Source organism: Myotis nattereri (genome assembly GCF_964212035.1).
Source record: "Myotis nattereri genome assembly, chromosome: 3".
NCBI classification, from domain to species: Eukaryota; Metazoa; Chordata; class Mammalia; order Chiroptera; family Vespertilionidae; genus Myotis; species Myotis nattereri.
Genome location: NC_138077.1, coordinates 34,103,760 through 34,123,778, shown reverse-complemented (window position 1 = coordinate 34,123,778; position 20,019 = coordinate 34,103,760). Strand labels below are relative to the sequence as shown.

At 34.9% G+C, this 20,019-nt stretch overlaps 1 protein-coding gene across 2 annotated transcripts in view; it reads right to left on the bottom strand.

Annotated features, from left to right (window-relative positions):
- NLGN1 (neuroligin 1) overlaps positions 1–20,019 on the bottom strand; it is a gene marked incomplete at its 3' end in the record, with an annotated part of 2,013,512 nt that overhangs the window by 1,772,884 nt on the left and 220,609 nt on the right. Inside the window, exons 2-3 of one of the 2 annotated variants that reach the window (XM_081087458.1) lie at positions 9,471–9,530; positions 2,144–2,296 (exon numbers count right to left, since the gene is read on the bottom strand). In XM_081087458.1, the coding sequence (XP_080943584.1) occupies positions 2,144–2,296; positions 9,471–9,530 (213 nt within the window). The remainder of the gene's footprint in view (positions 1–2,143; positions 2,297–9,470; positions 9,531–20,019) is intronic. The other variant, XM_081087459.1, reaches the window with a different exon arrangement.

The following is a 20,019-nucleotide window of genomic DNA, read 5'->3' as shown; positions in this document are numbered from 1 at the left end:
AAAGGACAACTGATCCGTAGTGGTGATTATTAGGAGCCAACTGATGTTAAACCCTAAACAAATATTCAACACTGGGAAATAACCCATCATCAACACCAACACCGCTTGCCATTTTACAGACGAAACAAGTGATTAAATTCTTCATGGTTTAGCTGGATAATCTGTTGTCCTTCCACACAATCATTCTAAGTGTGGATTTAAAGACAGTATATGGTCATGAATATAGGATTCAGATCCAATCAGTTCTAATATATAAAATGCTGGCAAAATGTACATTAACATAATAACATAGTTAATTTGATGGAATCTTACTTTATGTTTATGTGATATCATAAAAAGGCAACATAAGGTTTGGTCAAAAGATTTGTTAAACATCATCATCACACACACACACACACACACACACACACACACGCAGAGATAAGTGGATGTTCAAGTCCTTAAGAACACTCTTACAACACTTTGGAATGTAACTTCAAATTTTCAATTAGCAAACTGATCACTGCATCAAAATTTAGAAATTGAGAAATTCTGAAAAATATGAGGATAATAATAAAACAACTGAAATATAAATAGCACTATAATTAAAATTAAATGTATTCAAATTATTGAAGATTATCACATTAAAATGTTCCATAAGAAACAAATGACAACATTAAACTATTTAAGAATTATTTTGACCATCTCTATAAATCTTCTAATATAGAGAGTTTTCACAGGTAGGAAGACATTTAACCCTGTGCACTGAAATTATAAGAACATCTGAAGCAACGCATGATTAGATACTATGGAGGAAGTAATGCATACTGAACAAAGCTACAGAAATAATTTATATTTACATTGATACAATGCATCTATTCTATCATACATGATACTCCAAATTTAAAATAGAAAACTAGAAAAGGATCAAGACTTCAACTTTTCATTGCTAAAATATCTTGTTCCCCAAAACATACAATTGACAAAAATTATTCTCTTTTTATATTTTGAGAGTAGCATAAATACAGGATTATAATTACATAGGAGTTAGAATAATAATAACTAATACCAATGAGGAAAACAATTGGTTTCTCAATGGCTTAAATATATAATATTAATAATTAATATAAAAGACAATATAATTTAAATTCCTTTTTCAAAATATTTTAGAATAAAGAATGAAAAAGGAAGGTGCCTCTTTGTGCCAAATAACATTATAAATTATACCTATTGAAGTGTACAGTATGGAATAAGACTTTGAGAACAATGAAAATTTTGAAAATAAATTCATTTTTGATAAATTGTACCCTTTCAGCAAATACTAAAATACTACAGATAAAGGTGTTTTTTAAATTATATAGTAATTTTACTCCTCAGATTGTGATAATACTAAAATATATTAAATTCATACAAGTAGAATAGCATAGCAAGTTTATGTTTTCTAAGTTGGTTACTTCATAAAACAACATGCTTATTTCAGAATACTTAATGTTATTTTGCAAATAATATTTCTTTACATATATCTTCAAACCAAGAATGCCCACTTTGATTTTGCTTTATATATGCACAATAATTTAATTGAAAACTTTGTCCTTGATAAACTCAACGCGTGTTTTCAAATAAAATAATTTAAACAAATACATTTGAACAAAATATTTCTAATTATTATGACAAATTAAAAACAAAACAAACCTAAACCACATTGGCAAATAATTGCGTCACAAAGCCAGTCCATACATATATTCTTAAAGATGACATAAACATGTTTCTAAGCTCATAGAAAACTTCTGGGAATTTTTTAGCTTTGTAAAAAAGAAAAGGAAAGGAAAGAAAAATTTGCCCACGGACTAATTCTTCCTCAGAAAGGCCCTGCCATTGTTGCCTTACACAGTTCTACAAAGCCAAACCTATAATGCCAAGAACATTCCTCAACAAGGCAAAGAATTTCATTACCTTTTACTTTTAAATCTTAAAGTCAACCCTACCTGTCTTTCACCTAGTAATTTATGAACATTTATAGACTGTATTGAAAATATTAGAAATTTTGGTTCAAACAAGTCAACAAGCATAGAATAATGAATGAAACAAAGCGAAGCATAACAAAAGCCAAAACAAAACTATCACATATTTCATGGATTAATGGTGTAAAAAAAAGATTTCTTACCAAGTACCCCAAGTCGGTAGTTGACTGTGATGACGATCACATTGCCATAACTTGCCAAGACACTCCCATCATATAAATTTCCAGTACCTTCCATATATGAGCCACCATGGATATACACCATCACTGGTTTAGGACCCCCACTGTCCCGAATATCTGAAAGAACAAATGTTTGGCAATTGTTCTTATCCTCAAAAAAAACCACACAAATATAATAAAGCAGAGAATACACTTTCCATTTTAGGGACAAGAGGTCATGATTTTTATTTAGTTATTTAAATTGCTGTTTTTGTTAAAGTGTTTCTTAAGCAACTCTTATTAACAGCTGTTGCAGAAAAGAGCAATATCCATTTTTTTTTCTATCTAAAATTTTGTTTAAAGCTACAAACTGAATTAAAGAACTTGAACAAATGGAAAGTAGGTATGAATTTTAGTGCTGTTTGATGAATTTCTAATGTGACAATAGAACCAAAAAAAAATAATATAATGAGAACTACTTTTTTAAAAATGAGGTAGACCTCATATGAAATGTATGAACCATAAACTAAGGCCAAAAGTATCACTTCTATTGTGAATAAAACACTGTTTCCATTTTTGAAAACTGTAAATATTTATATTGAATGCATCATAATTACACTGAATAATTTATGCTCCATTTGTGAAGATAATTACAACGCTATATTATACGTTGTAAAAAGTTTCATTTCGCTACTCAAGGAATAACTCAGACGCATGTGTAGGCAGCAAAGGCATGTACATCTGTACTTCTGTTTTTGTTTCATTTAGGGAAATGTCATTTAAATAATATATTTCAGTTAACCCCAGGTTATCTGCTCATTTCCTCTTTGGAAAAAGGAAACAGATTAAAATATATTTTTCACTTCGTTAACTATTATACTATTCTTATCTCTACTTTGGCTCTATGATTTTGTCAGGCAGACATGAGGAGGATACAGCTTAATCTATGTGTACAGTGCCAATATTTAAGGTGATGAAGTGATTTCTGCATCTCTGAACTTTAATCAAATGTATTTTATTTTCTAAGATACTTTCCCAATTATGTAATTTTCAACAAGGACCCAGAAATAATAAACAGGGTGGGGCAAAAGTAGGTTCACTGTAGCAAATACACAAACCACAGTTTATTCTTGTGTTATTATTATTTATTAACCATTGCAATATTTTCCATACAAACAACTGTAAACCTACTTTTGCCATATCCTACAAAGAAAAACCTAAGAAAATTTAACTAGTATAAAAAATAGACTAATTTTTATAGAAAACATGCCAAATTGTATATTGGCCAACATGATTTTAACTATTGTATAAATTGAAACATTATAAATGTATATATGAATATGAACATATACAGACATAAAATATTATTATTATTACATAATAGCTCATGATCTCTTTTACCCATAACTGAAACAAAATTTTACCAAATGTGCTATTTTTTTAATTTCAATATTAAAAGTGTCATTTAATAGTATGGTTTTATTCCTTTGTTTTTGACACTGTTTATCAACTTAAATCTCCTACATATTTATGATTGAGGTTTCAGCTTTTAGAATGGGATATAATACAAGCTCATTGAAAAGCTAGTGATTATTTAGAAGCTGCTTTCCATTTCCTGATAAATATTTAAAATATATATAAAGGCTGATTTGTCTATTGTAAAAATATTTTCATGACAAACCATCCTAGGATCAGGAATTGCAGCTCAACTTGTTTGTTCACAATCTCAAGTGAGGGAACTAGCTCATTGCAGAATTTAGAAACTTTTTAAAAGGACTGTTTTCAATTTGACTGAATACCAGTGTGTAAACTTGCACCAAGGGTGCACTTGAGAAGAATGTCTTATTTTTAAGTGGTGAGAGGAGGATACTTTGACATAAAAACCGTCCACTAAACACAGCTACATTTAGGGAGAAAAACTAATTTACTTTTTTCTTAAGTCCTTGGGAAGGAAATAAATATTCACTCATTTGCAAAGATTTGGGGGCTTATGGAGATGTTAAGTTTACACAGAGAAAATAACCCTTTCGAAAATTTTAAACTATCCTTCTTAAATGCTCAATTGCTGCATATAGTTATAGCTTATTTTCCTACTATGGCTGGTGCTGAAGAAGCAATAATAAATTATTAAACTGAAATCATTAACTGACTGTTCACAGCAGACACTGTACTCTGCTAATTGTGTGCTTGGAGGTAGCACAGAAGGTGGCTGTTTCAGAATTCTTCTTTAATTAAAATTACATAGACTTACAAAACACCAACTGTGAACAGTAATGAGACCTAGGTAGATCCATTCTGTTCACCTGGAAAACAATACAGGTGTACATTGAAATGCCTGCCACATTTTATACCTAATAACAGGATGGAATGGACATTGCCAAGGAAGACTGAAAATATGACTATATTAGAAATTCCAGGAGCTATTTTGACTGGCATTTCTCTCTCGCTTCTTAATTAGATTGAAAATATAACTACAAGTTTGGAATGATTCTAAATGTTTTCAAATTTCTCAAAGATTTCAGCCTTGCCTAAGAACATATTGAACAATTCTTTTTCAGAAAGTTCAATAACATTTGAATGCAGTGTTCTGAACTTAATTTCTTTTTGCTTAAAGTAACCCTGAAATTAATTCTGTATAGGGTATTAATTTCCAAAGTAGGTAAAATTCGTGTGCATAAAAAACCCTTAATATTGCATATAAATTTGGGGGAAATGCTGACAATTAGAATTCTTTGATAGTATTTAATCAGAGTGGTCTATCTTAGATTTGCATCAATAGCATTTTATCACAGAGGTCTATCTTAGATTTTACTTTTCCCTATAGTTTACATGTGTTTTTTATTGTAATAATAAATATAAATAGTTTAAATGATATCTATATTTAATTTTGAAAAAAAAACCAGAATCTTTATAAATGAAACTGATCTATCAGATAGCCTACTTTTGAGTATTATCTGCTAAAGCCATCATTTTATTTATTTATTTTAAAAATAAATTTTTATTGATTTCAGAGAGAAAGGGAGAGGGAGAGATAGGACCATCAATGATGAGAGAGAATCATTGATTGGCTGACTCCTGCACACCCCACACTGGGGATTGAGCCCACAACCCAGGCATGTGCCCTGACAGGGAATCTAATTGTGACCTCCTGGTTCATAGATCGATGCTCAACCACTGAACCATGCTGGCCAGGCAGTTCCATCATTTTAATGATAGAATTTTGAGAGGCCACTATGTCATAGCAAATATACTAGATATACTTTAGTTAGTTATACTTTATTAAAGTCAATTTGTCCTTCCAAACCTTGTTTCATATATTTCCTTAGAAATAAGGTAGATTTCACCTAAGATTTCTAACTGTGCCTAAAAAGCTGCTCCTGACTTTACTAAAATCAAATGAGCACACTTAGGCATGAAAACACTAGCTCAGGTTCACTAAAGCTACAAATGTTCTTAAAGCATGTTCATATTTAATGTTTAATTTTTTACAGCTTTGCTAGGCATCTAGGTCCCTGCAAATAGTTGGATATTAAGAGGAAAATACTACACTGATCATTATTTTGGAATTTCAGTAACACTTTGGCTGTAAATTTTAGTATTTTATCTTTCTAATGAATCAAAACTTTAAGACATTTTAATAAGTTATCGATAGATATAGAAGACAATGGGGATATATTTGTGCCTGATAACCAGTGTTTGGAATCACAATTCCTTTTAATGATCCTGGTGAATAATTATTAGTCACACAACTTCTTCAATATGCTTACTGGTTGCCTTCTGCTTAATGAACTCATGAAGTTTTTAATTGCCCATGTTTTAGAATTGTTGGCATTTATCAGTTTTAAATATTGGGGTATCGCCTCAATTAAATCTTTCTCTGGCCCTGGCCAGTGCTGCTAAGTGGTTAGAGCATCAGCCTGAGCACCAAAGGGTCATGGGTTTGAGTCTCAGTCAAGGGCACGTACCTGCGTTGCAGGTTTGATCCCTGGCAACCAATTGATGTCTCTCTCTCTCACATTGATGTTTCTCTCTCTCTCCCTCCCTCTCTCTCTCTCTCTCAAAAAAAAAATCTTTCTCTAATGTATTTAAAGATATTTCAAGATATTTTTGTGTCCCCTACTTATTTTGTGTACCTCAGTTATCACTTAGAACTAGCAAAATAATATAGAAATGTTGGAAGAATGTGTGCTTGTATAATTGTACTTAATCAAAGATATAACTTTTCAGTTAAAAATACTGAAAAAATGACAATAGCACTTTTTAAAAAGCTCTATGTAGGATACAAAAAGTGTCTTTGAATATTAAAATATTAAGGTTTTAGCACAATTTAAAAAGGTTATTAAATTCCAAAAATAAATTGATAGAAATATAGTGTTGCTTTGACCCATTTTTATCATTTCAGATTTGTCTTTTTGAAACCATGGAAATAGTCTACAAAATATGCAGTGCTCCTGGTTATTATAAAACACAAATGGAAAATGACACAATTGTTTGGCCTAGCAATGGCAAAATAATAATGGCAAATATGCAAAGGAGAATTAGAAGTAAAGAATAGTGCTCCACGGTGGCCTTGGGTTACTTTAAATGAAGGAGGGCCAGGCCCACTCAGTGTCACAGAGAGCCTCCGAATGCAGGGGCTGAGCTAAGGGCCTGGAAATCAGGTGAAGGAGTCAAGTTGTCACGAAATAATTGAGAATGCCATATAAGTGACCAGGTAAATGGACATCTCACTAAAGTAAAAGAAGTAGTTTATCAAACAATTTATATTTATTGCTTTATGTCCAGTGATGTTAATGCAATATTTAGAACAAAATAAAGGTAAACATTGGCCTTGGTTTTTGTTAACACTCACGGCTACAAAATCATTATAAAAGAAACTAAACAGAAGATGCTCATATTTTCAACAAAGGTCTGTACCCTAGAGGACATTACAATTTGTTTCCTTGTCTTCTAAACAATTATCCAAAACAACAACCCAGAAGAATAGACCGAACATGAATTGACTGCTTCCACATTCTACACTTCTGAGCATTTAAAATATTTATTGATTTGATAACTCTTGTGACTGTCTGGTTTGGCGCTCAACATGAATACTGCCAGCCAAATTAAATGGGGCTTAAGATATTTTTAACGACTTATTTTAAAATGTTAAATGTGCTTCAAAATAAGTCTATAAAATAGACTCACATTTAGAGGGCTTAGCTCAATTATAGCCACTCAAGAGTATCTTTTATAAACATGTAAATGTCCTACTTGATGCTGATTTATATAAAAAAACAACACATTAAATCAGCAGTCAAAAATATTTTAATAAGAAAATAATGTATACTAACTTTGTGAAAATAATGTATACTAATATTGGGAAAATTTGGAATTTACAAAGCTACACACTAAAAGTCCCTTATACTGAGGTATTATTTAGATAACAAATATCTAGGAGTTAAGGATTTTTAGAGGGTCCAACAAGTTTCAAAGCCCCTGACTGAAAGCAGTCATCTTTAGAGTACTGGGAACAGTACATATCCTGAAAGTCAATAAAATTCCTGAGTGTTTGAATATTTCTAATTTCCAACAGCATGTAAAAAAATCACAATTTGAATTTTGATAAGTTTATTTTTAGCTATTTAACATTCAAAATGATAAAGGTTGGTCAGCCACAATGATTTATTTTAAATACTAATGATTGCTTTGTGTTTGATTTAATGTTTGATTCACTGTTGGGGTTCATACCAAATCAATTATTAATAAAATGTCATAAATTCCATGACAAAATAAGTATTAATATTATAAAAATATTAATACCCAATTTAATTTTGTGCTTCTAATACTTCACCTCTATAATTTAATTTTCTACTGTGAGTAGCTTATCAAATATATATCACAATGAAAACAATTCAAATTGTTTAGTAAAGATTCATTTAATCATAGCTGTAATTCATGGAACTAGCACTTCTGCTGGCCTGCTTGTGGGTTTTTATTTTGGAAAAACTTTCTTACCATATTATTAATTTCTCCATGAGATTTAATTACTAGGATTCTGGGAATTATTTAAATCCTAGGATTACTTTAGTTGCTTCTATATAAGTCGCAGCTAGGGCTGCATTAAAAAACAAACAAAAAAACAAAAACACATAAGCCCTAATTAGAACCAAATGAACTGAAAGAATCAATGGGCCTTTCTAGGTGCTCCACTTAACACCATGTAAAAGTCCACAATGGGATGAGGAATGCCAAGTCAACATGGTATATAGTTAGACTTACAGAGTAAATCAGAATGCTATGTCATAAGAAAGTTGGAAAGGGGAAAGATATTAATAAAATAAGAAGTGTTTTATTGCTTATACATGGCAATACTTTGAAAAGCAGAATATTTTCATTAATCCTTTAAAAATAAAGAATACCCATATAATCTTGTTTAAATAAACTCTATATCTCCAACCAGTGTGGCTCAGTGGTTGAGCACTGACTTAAGAACCAGGTTTGATTCACAGTCCGGGCACATGGCCGGCTTATAGGCTCCATATCCAATAGGGAGCATGCAGGAGGTAGCCAATCAATGATTCTCTCTTATCATTGACCTTTCTCTTCTTTGCCCTCTACCTTGCTCTCTGAAATCAGTAAAATAAATTTTAAACAAAAACCTGTGTAATTTCTACCAAAAATATTCACTATTATGAGCCCAGAGTACTTAAGTTGTTATACAATGTTTACTACAGTTATCTAAATAGGTGTAATTCCTTGTCTATAAAATGTCACTTATTTATGTGATATTTAAGCAAATCAACAGAAAATATTATTTTATAAATCTAAACTATATTGCTCAAGAAACACTTTATATCAGCTCTTAGTTTTGTCCTTCCTTTTATTGGGTGTGGGGTTCTTTTTAAACAAATATCAAATGTAAAAATGAAACACATTTTGAAATTGGGTAAGATATTTACATATATTAGAAGACATGCAAAATGGGTACAGAGAGACTACGGGGAAAAGATTGTTAGTTCAAAGAATATGGACAAATTTGTCAAAATGTGGGATGAAACATATCAAAAGTCAGTTCAAGAAAACAAAAATAAAAAGCCTCTCTTTTAAAACATTTTAATGGTTGGTATCAAAATGTAAAACAACATCCATCTTTTTAAAAAAAATTTAAAATGTATATTTATATGCAACAACAAGCAAGAAGACAAAACACATCAAAAACGAGAATTAAAAACAACTCTTCAAAAAAAGACAAGAAGTAAAAAAATAGAAAGGGGTGGAAAAAATGATTGAAGCCCTTGTCATGCAAGTAGATTTGGTGGAAAAAAAATACCTTCATCTTCAGCACCGTCATTATCACCTAAATCATCTGTCTGTTTCTTTGTAAGGGGACCTAGGATTGAGAATGGAGAAATGGAAGGAAAAAAAAGACAATTCAAGAATAAACAAGACTGAGGGGAAAAAATAAATGTAAATTCTAAAATTCTCAAAGATATTTCCAAAAAAAGTGGGGAAGTGGTTACGTTAAAGTTATCTATTTTGTTTAAGAAAAAAAACAAACCAAAAAAACCCTTTCCCCAAAATAGCTCATAGAAGATTTGATTTGTGAATATATCCAGCTTTAAAAAAATACATTATGGTTTGAAACTCAAATCAGAAGCAAAGAAGATGATTTTATTACCCATTGCATATTAAAAGTAAACAGTTTTATTAGCTGAAAGAACTTAATTTATTCAGTGTCTTTTCTAATTAAAATTGGTGACAACAATAATAAAAAGTAGGCTAAACTCATTCTTTAATTTAGGACTGTATAATATTAGGAAAAACAGAGATATGAACATTTTTGGAGTGTTTTTTCCTTTTTCTTTCTTCTTTTTTTTTTTTAACAGCATTAACACTTGGGTTTTACACATTTTATATCAAACATTATTCAAAACTGTGACTTTTTAAAATTACTTGTCATTAAACAAATATTTCCCCATGTGTTTTAATTAAATATTAGCTATGGATTTAAGACATTGGCACACTGCACAAATGTAGAAACAGATAATCTCATCACTCTGTAGGGCAAAGGTGCCATCAGTGGAAGTCAGTGGTTAGCTACCAAGGTAACTTTCAGAGTCAGTACTTGTATTTCATAATCAATTCAGGAATATAATGGAATTATGTCCTAGTGCTATTTCATGCCCAGCATAGTCATTTATAATGAGATCATGTCTTAGGACAATAATTGCATTAAAACACTGTGAATGTTTAATAAATGTTTTATTGTACTTAACAATACTAATTTGCTAGAATGAAGGAGCACACCGAAGGGGAAGTCGAAGGCCATATAAAAGTAATTTTAAATGTCACATAATTGACATATTAAGCACAAAAAAAGCAAGTGAAGCCCCACATTTCTTTTTGTTTCGGCAACCATTTAATTTGTATGACATTTCATAATCCTCATGCAAAAAGCAATCATTACAAACACAAGACAATCAAGTTAAAGACAGCCAGCCATATAGCAGTAAGCAAGAGAATTTTGTCATGCATAAAATAAGTCATAGAAAAGGGATGGAAAAGAATGATAGGCATATGTTGATTTCAATAATGTAAACAGTAAAGAAGCAGGCATTAATTCTTAGCACACATCATAGGAAAGGATTGTTAAACATTTTTGAGAAAGATTTCTAGTCTATACAGCGATTACTACACATTATGCTTATAATTTAAAACTACATCTAATATCACAACCTTCAAAAAATGAAAAACACCATCACAGAAAACAGAGGGGGAAAAAGAGATCTAATTCAGTTATGTTCCATCAGCTCAGCCAGACAGCCTTAAAAAATATTAATAATTGGCAAAGATCAAAAGATTGGAAATGGAGAAATTGATAATGTAATTGAAATGACCTCAGTTGTAAGGTCATGGTTTCAAGGCTATTCCAACTACACTAAGAGTAGCTATACACAATAATTTATGTGATATACTTTTATAGTCACTCCTGCAAGCAACCATTCCATTAAGAGAAAACAAAGATGAAAGCAAAAGTTTGGTAACAAACAGTTGCAAATTCATAGAAATCTACATTTTAATCTGATCCTGTTTAAATGCAAAAAGAGCCTTCAGTATTATTTGATGTTCATGTAACACTGTTGCTACATTTCTGAAAAACAGAAATATTTTAAATTTAAAATTTGCCATTTTCAGAACTGTACTTGAAATTTTTCCAATTTTAGAACATGCAAAATATCAGACTTAATGAATTATATTGTCAAGTGTTGTTGTTTTTTTTTTACTTTTTATCATGACAAAACAGTAAATGAATAGACTTCAACAAATAATTGTCTTACATTTCTAATTTTAAGTATTCTATCTAAAAGTTATGATTTTATTCATTGATTAACAACACAGATTAAGTATAGTGGTAATTATTTATTGCTTTCAAAACCACTACCTACTTTATTCATTTAAATTACTTCATTTGCTTAATTTTTGGCTATATTAAGAAACTACTAATGTGAGTTGAATTTTTTTTTTCTGAATCTCATGTAAAAACTATCACACATAAATTAAGTTGCTTTCTTCATTTTGTGTGGGGATTTATAAGATATCTCTTTTGGACAATTTGGAAGGATCTTTTTTTCCCTTTTTAGGGTACCCAAGACAAATTACATGACTTCTCTGCTAAATCCTTTAGGTTCTATAACCATGAGCCAGTAACCCACATACAAAATTGCTAGTTGATAGCCTAAATAAGGTGTGAGTAAGATAATTTTTATTAAATCACTATAGTCCCGGTACACGAAACTCATGCACTAGGGGGCGCAGAAGGAGGTTCCTTAACCCGGCCTGAGTCCTCTTGCAGTCCAGGACCCTTCTGAGAACCCTAAGCTGGCAGGCAGACGTCCCGCCACTACCACTACGCTCACCAGCCATGAGCCTGGATTCTGGCTGAGTGGCACACCCCCCGTGGGAGCGCACTCACCACTAGGGGACAGCTCCTGCATTGAGCGTCTGTCCCCTGGTGGTCAGTGTTCATGATAGCGACCAGTCGTTTTGGTTGTTCTGCCTTAATGGTCGCTTAGGCTTTTATTTTATAGATGATCTCCCACTTGTCTGAATATGGAATAGTTCTCAGTTGCTTTCTGACTCTTGGTCTGCCTAAGCAGAGAAGCCATGGAAATGATAGTGTATATACAAAGAGGTCTTTTCCAGGGCCAGAATGGTTGACCCAGCTTTTTGCTACGTATTTATCACCACCTTCCCTACTCAGGAAGCTGCATGCCTCTTGACTATTCTGGGATAACCATCACATAGGCAAGCTGCATAGGATACCTTTTACTGTAGTAAATCTGAAGAGCTAGAAACAGGTGCAGATGTTGCTTCAGCACCACAAAGAGAGGGGACATGATTATCTTAGAAACGAATTAAGTTCTCTCAACTAAAGAATTTCATTTACTGAGTATGAAATAAAGCCTTATTATTAGAGGATATTAAACTGTTCCCATAGTACGGGTCCTAGTAATCTTTGTGATTTGAGCATAACTGGTTTTTCTTAATATCAATAATTTTTTACACATTTGAATTTTTAAGGTTCCCTGAAAAACACAGGGCTAATTATAAAAAAGAAAAATAAACCCACATTTCTTTTATCTTCTATACCTAAAGGCACTGAGCATCGATATCCTAGAGGGTCCATGTTGCAAGTTGAGAAACAACATTGGTTTCTCTGAAGAAGCCTCAATAGAGGTGACACATGCCAGGGAATTACAGAAACAGATCCCGACATGGTCTCTATTCCTCATTCCCAGGCTGGAAAGAAAACAGCCCATTGCTTTGAACGCCCTTCAGTCTAGGATAGCAGCCCCTCTAGCTCATTTTTCCTTTATTCTAAATTGTTACAACTGACATAATTACTGCTGTTAAAAGAAAATATTGAAAGATGTAATTGTCATTCATTTTCTTAAGAATACTAGGCAACCACATTTTAGGGACCACTCATTCCTGCAAGTCGATCAGCCTGATTTTCCCGAAAGGTAAAACATTTATCCTTCCACCGAAATAACATTCATTAACAACACTCCTTCCCCAGCACATGTCTCCTTTAAACTACAAATAGTGCATTTTCAATACCAGCAGTTTAAATGAGTATCTTAAAGCACCCAGGTACAAAGCAAGCAAGTCCTCTACAGCCTGCGTGTAGAAGTGATTTATTCTACCTTGAAACTCTGTAGAGCCTGTGCTCCTTGAGGAATGCACACATAACTCTCATTAGAGGTAATGGGAAAGTAGACCTCACGTCAGTTTAAAAAGGAGTGAGAGTAATTACTATATTTTATCTCTTCGCCAGGCAATAAATAGAATCAGTGGTGAAACAAGAGGGCCAAGGAAAGTAAAGGGAACTTCTCACTGTGAACTTTGAACTCATTTAAATCCAAAAACAAAGTTAACTTTTCCATTAACATAAGCATGATTCGAAGTATTGGCCATTCTAAAGGACATTCTTACATTTCAGAATCTGACCATGCACCTTTTATTTTTTAAAAAAGAATAGAAATACCGCATTTCTCTGTAGTTAACTGCAAAATAATTATGAGCTCCAAAATAATTACTATCCACCCACATTAATGCTGCTTTTTATCATTCCCTTTGATGAAGGGCTAATATACTTTAGATCTCAAATACATTAGAACTGATTATAAATCCCTTCATTATGGGTTCAATTCAACAGAAATCATCTGTACTTTGTGTCACACATATCTGCAAGAGGCAAGTAGGTTGGGGATATTATTAGCTCTTGACTTAGAAAGCTGGCCATGAGAACAGTGTCCTTTAAGAGAACAAGTCTTTTAAATTTTGGGATTATTTAGAGCTCCAGGCTCCAGTGAGCCCCATCTTGATAGATGGAGAGCCCTGGTTAATGACCTTGCTTTCCTCTTTCCCCACCCTCTTAACCCAGCAGCCTTTGAGATAAACTGACACTAAAGAATTCCTAAGGCCATTTCCACAGAATGGAAGAATTTAAGGATGTTGCCATTGTTGTTCTGGAACAATTGAAAGCAGGTGAAATCTTTTTCTTTTTTAAAATTTTACCTTTTATTTTTATTTTTCTCTTTATTGATTAAGTTATTACATATGCATCCTTATCCTCCCATTGCCCCCCACCCACTCATGGCCTCATCCCCCTGGTGTCTGTGTCCATTGGTTAGGCTTATATGCATGCATACAAGTTCTTTGGGTGATCTCTCCCCCTTACCCCCACCCTCCCTTACCAGGCGAAATATTTTCATGGATGTTCTTATTACAAAATTTAGTCTATAAAATTAGGGTCATGGATACAAAAAACAAAAACAAAAACACCTAATTATGCCTGCTCCATATGGTGGACAATGCCAAAATTCAATACATTTTTTAATTAAAAATTGTAGTATATTACCATATTTTATTTTCCCAAATTGACAAACATTAAAAAATGACTTTAAGAAATTAGATATCAGAGCAGTTGGTATCATTGAAAAACTATTGAATGTTACCCATTGAAAGTTAGTCAATTTTATAGAGCACACCTCTGAGGAAACATAAATAAGTGAATGAACTGATTTGGAATAACACTCATTACTTTTTATATTACTGTATTGATTTATCTAAAAGTAATCACAATTCTTACACTATGAATTTTATAAACAGATAGAAAGTAAATCAAAGCTGAAAAATATTTTTTCCTAAAATGTTTTCAATTAAAAAGAAAACTTTTTTGAGTAATGTCATAAATCTACATTAGAATAGAATAAAGATATTCTGTCTCAAACTGCTGTGGATGAGATATTGAAAGTAAACTTTGGAAAAGTTGATAGTTTTCAAAAGTACCCATATTTGTGCAATTATTACTGGCACTGCTGTGTTGTTCATGATATTTGAGTATCTTTTGGTGAGCTGCATATTTAGGCTCATGCTTCATATGTATACATGCTGTGAAGAAACCAGGTACCAAGATTATGAATGTAGCAGCCATGGTCTATGTTTTTTTTTGTGTTGAAAGAAATTGCCTACATAAACACAAACCATATTCCCTCAGAAGCAGAGCACAGCTTAAAACATGATTTTTGTGAAAAAGAGAATCTGATATTAAAATAGGAAAAAGATAGAACAAGAAATCTTTTTGGGCAGAGTACATGGAAAAGAGCTCATTTATACTCATGAGAAAGGCACGTTTTTCCTTCATTAACTTACCTTGATTAACAAAACTATGAATTCAAAAGCAATCCTGCTAGAATAAAGTGATAACATCTGGAGGGAAAAAATTAGGTAGATGAAAAGTAAGTCTAAAAGGCTAACCCCTAATCTGAGCATCACCAAATTTGCACAAGCTTATTACTTTTTTAACACTATGTTTGATTTTTAATGCAGATGTAGTTAATGCTGATGCAGTATTTTTTCAGCATGAAGATTGTCAGAATATAGTCCCTTTTCATCTGGAACAATGTGCTGTGTGTTGTACAAACCCTTTAGTACTTTGTGAAGACATAATATCCACTGCTCTCCACATATTACCCAAATGCACCTGCAATGTGGTGAGGACACAAGTGCCACCAGAGTCTCAGAGATACATCAGCAAGATTCAATAGTCCAACCTCTTTGGCATGGCTGCAGTATTCAGTCATCCAGCCATTGTATATATATATACCAGAGGCCTGATGCAAAACATTTGTGCAAGAGTAGGCCTTCCTTCCCCTGGCTGCTGGCACCGGCTTCCCTCTGGCACCTGGGACCTGGGCTTCACTCCAACCACCTGCAGGTCTCCAGGACCCGGGCTTCCCTCCCAGACCTGGTTTTGTCTGGAAGGTCGCCCGGAAAGGCATCTTGTCTAATTAGCATATTACTCTTATTATTATAGACTAGAGGCCTGGTGCACAAAAACTTGTGCACTTGGGGGTCTCCCTCAGCCCCGCCTATGCCCTCTTGCAATCTGGGACCCCTCAGAGGATGTCCACCTGCTGGCTTAGGCCTGCTCCCTGGGGGATCAGGCCCAAGCTGGCAGTCAGACATCCCTCTGGCAGCCTGGCAGTCCTCGGGGGATGTCCAGTTACCAACAGGGAGCAGACCTAAGTTGCAGTCAAACATCCTTAGTGCTGCTGAGGAGGCGGGAGAGGCTCCCGCCACCACCACTGTGCTGGAAGCCATCAGCCTGGCTTGTGGATGAGCAGAGCTCCCCTGTGGGAGCTCACTGACCACCAGGGGACAGCTCCTGCTTTGAGCATCTGCCCCCTGGTGGTCAGTGTGTGTCATAGTGACCAGTCATTCCCAGTCGTTTTGCTGTTAGGGTCAATTTGCATATTACCCTTTTATTATATAGGATAGAGGCCTGGTGCACGGGTGGGGGTCAGCTGGTTTGCCCTGAAGGGTGTACTGGATCAGGGTGGGGGTCCCGCTGAGGTGCCTGGTCAGCCTGGGTGAGGGGCTGATGGGTGTTTGCAGGCTGGTCACACCCCCTTCAAGGTGGGGGTCCCCACTGGGGTGCCTGGCCAGCCTGGGTGAGGGGCTGATGGCTGTTTGTAGCAGGTCACACCCCTTCAGGGTGGGGGTCCCCACTGGGGTGCCTGGCCAGCCTGGGTGAGGGGCTGATGGCTGTTTGCAGGCTGGTCAAGCCCACCCCCACTGGGGACCCTCACCCCATGGAGGTTTGGCCAGCCTGGGTGAGGGGCTGATGGCTGTTTTCGGGCTGGCCACACCCCCTTTAGGGTGGGGGGTCCCCACTGGGGTGCTTAGCCAGTCTGGGTGAGGGGCTGAGGGCCGTTTTCAGGCTGGACAACCCCCCTCCCCTGGCAATGGAAGCTCCTAGCCTCTCCTTTTTTTCTTTTTCTTTTTTTATTCTGGGATTTATTTACCTTCTATACTTGAAACTTTGTAGCCTTGAGAGGAGCTCAGAGCTGGCCAGGGTGGGTGGGAGGGAAGCTTGGCTTCCTCCATCACCAGGGGCAACCCAATCCTCCTGCTCGCTCCAGCTCCATGGCCACGGCCAACTGAAAGCAGGTATCTGGGGTTTATTTACCTTCAATAATTGAAACCTTGTTGCTTTGAATGGAGCTCAGAGCCACCGCGGCATGTGGGAAGCTTGGCTTCCTCCCTCATTGGGGAAACCAAGCCTCCTGCTTGCTCCAGCTCCATGGCTGCTGGCCGCCATCTTGGTTGGGTTAATTTGCATATAGTCGCTTTGATTGGCTGGTGGGTGTGGCTTAAGGCATAGCGAAGGTATAGTCAATTTGCATGTTTGTCTTTTATTAGTGTATATAAAATGCAAGGGGCTCAGGACATGTGATGAGCAAAACAGGCAAGACCCTTGTCTACATGCAAATTAATGTTGTCAGAGAAGGTGACATTAAACAAATAATTACACATAAACACAGACTTACAAATTCTGTTAAGAAAAAGAGTCTTGGTTTTCTGAGAGGTTATACAAGGAGACCTTGCTGAGCTTAGGAAGTCCTCATGGAATAAGTGCAATGTGGCCTGAAGATTGAAGAGTAAGTCAATACTAAGCAGGCAAAGAGGCTGAGGGTGGTAGGTAGAGTGAGAAGATTCTACCCTGAAAAGAATACCATGTGGAAAGGCTCTAAAATGAGAATGAGCGTGGAGGTGAGTGTGCTCCCATGCAGGGAGCACAATAGAGACCAGTGGGGAATGCGGATGAGAACTAGACAGGTATCCATCACACCCTGCAGCTCCTCTAGCCTGGAGATTTTTGTTTTAATCCTAAAAGCAATCAGAAGCCATTTAAAGGGTTTAAGCACACACTGGCAAACTGCCCTATCTGAATCTTAAACAGAAAATCAGAAAAAGGCAAAGTCATTAACAAGTATAGCTGAGAATATTTTGTACAGAGGCCTGCATTATATTCTCATCAGAGGAAAATAGCCTTCTTAGAAGAAATTAAATTAAAAGAAGTCTATAATGTCTCATTCTATTTGTTTACAAATAAATTTAATATCACTATAAAGTAAAATCTAAGACTTCAGTACATCAAAAGTTTGATAAATATTTAAAAAGTCTTCTATTAAATTTGTATTTACTATAAAATTTACTTTGCCTACTAAATAACATACTGACATTTAACATATCCTAACTATTCTTATATTCATACAAAGATAGAAATTCTGCAAGCCATTTCCAGTTGAATATCTTACCCCCATTTTAGTACAACAAGAATGCCTGTCATGTCCACCTCAAAGCCAGTTTTACTTTCCAAACAGGCTTTGCTCTCAAAGGTATAATCCCTCCCTCTGTTTCCAAACTCCAGATCTGGAAATAACCTTTAACCATTCCCTCTTCCTCCATCTGGCCTCAGCCAGATTTCATCAATTTGTAAGAAAAGTGTGGTGTTGTCACACTCTTCGATTCTTATTAGCCTGTTATTAGTCTTGTCTGTGGCCGCCGTCACCACATGCCTGCATTATTACAGTAGCTTCATGGTTGCTTCTAGGAGAGTAGAGTGTAAATGTTCTAAACAAAACCAACAAAAATGTGTGAGGAAAAAAACCCTAATAAACAGAATACAACTTTTTGCATGTGAGCTTTGTCACTGTTGCACAAAAAATGTGACCTTACAGTCACACCTTGTAGGTTTTATCCCATAGAGTTTATTACTTCAACTTCCACTTATAACCGGCTCACCTTGGAGGGGAGGAAAGCAGGTGAATGAGCATAGCGAATCTCCTCTACAATAACGTGTAAATTTTTTTCACAGGGAAAGACAGCATAACCAGTGTGTGTTTTGGCATAAACTGGTATCTTAAGGATATGAACGAGAGGTAGTTCAATATTGTACAGAAAAAAAACTGACAGTGAAAATATCTTAAATCTTAGCTATGACTACATTTTACCTCCATGAGATAAATGAATTGAACTCAATAATTATTAAGATCTTATTTTCTGTGTGCGTCTCACTGGGAAATAAGCCAGTGAAGGACCCTCTGATGCTACAGTCCTTTGGGTGCTAGACCAGTGGTGAGTGTGTGTTCCTCTGAGATGACTTCTTGACAGTTCCCAGTCTCACATGTGCCCCTCCCTGCTAAACACAGCTGATCCTCAGTGAAGCAGTTTCACTTCTCTTTCTGCTACACGAGCTACTCCTCCTGGGCTGATTCTCTCTTACCACACAGGCTGGAGTCTGTCAGGGACACCATTCTGTATTCTCTCTCACCTGATACAATATTAAGGTTACACTAGACACTAAAGAAACATTGGTGAAGTCAGTTATTTTGTGACATGATTCATAGGGAACTAGAGATAGAAGGGATCCCAAGGAATGACTGCTGAACCCTGCCATTGCATAGGTCCTCAAAACAAAAGTAGAGTGTTAACTGATTTTTGTCCAGGCCCCAAAGCTAGTGAAATGCAGACCTAGGTCTAGAGCTCAGGTTTTTTAATCACTCAGTCTAGTTAGTTCCCTTTTAATAAGTCACGTGGCAATAAAAGACAAGCAGGGAAAAGAAAAAAAAATTTAAATAAACCACAAACAAGTAAGTCTACCATACATATATTATAACTATAAAGCCTTTCATACTCCCCTAATCAACATTTCACTTAGATGTAATTGAGGTTAAAATTTAAATTAAAAAAAACACACACAAATATTTATAGAAATATCTTTAAAAAGAAAAAACAATTTTACAAAAAGCCAACAGATCCAGGAGGACTAAAATCTGAGAGTTTAAACTAAATAAGTTATATCAGATAAGAGAAACACTTTATCAGTAGTGCATAGCCTCAAACTGAGTGGTATGTGAAATATGCAAGTGGAGAAGAATGAAATAATCAGCCTGATTTAAAAGAAGAACAAGAATAGCTAGGGCTAATGTATGGGCATATATGGAATAGTGAAATGCTCAATACAA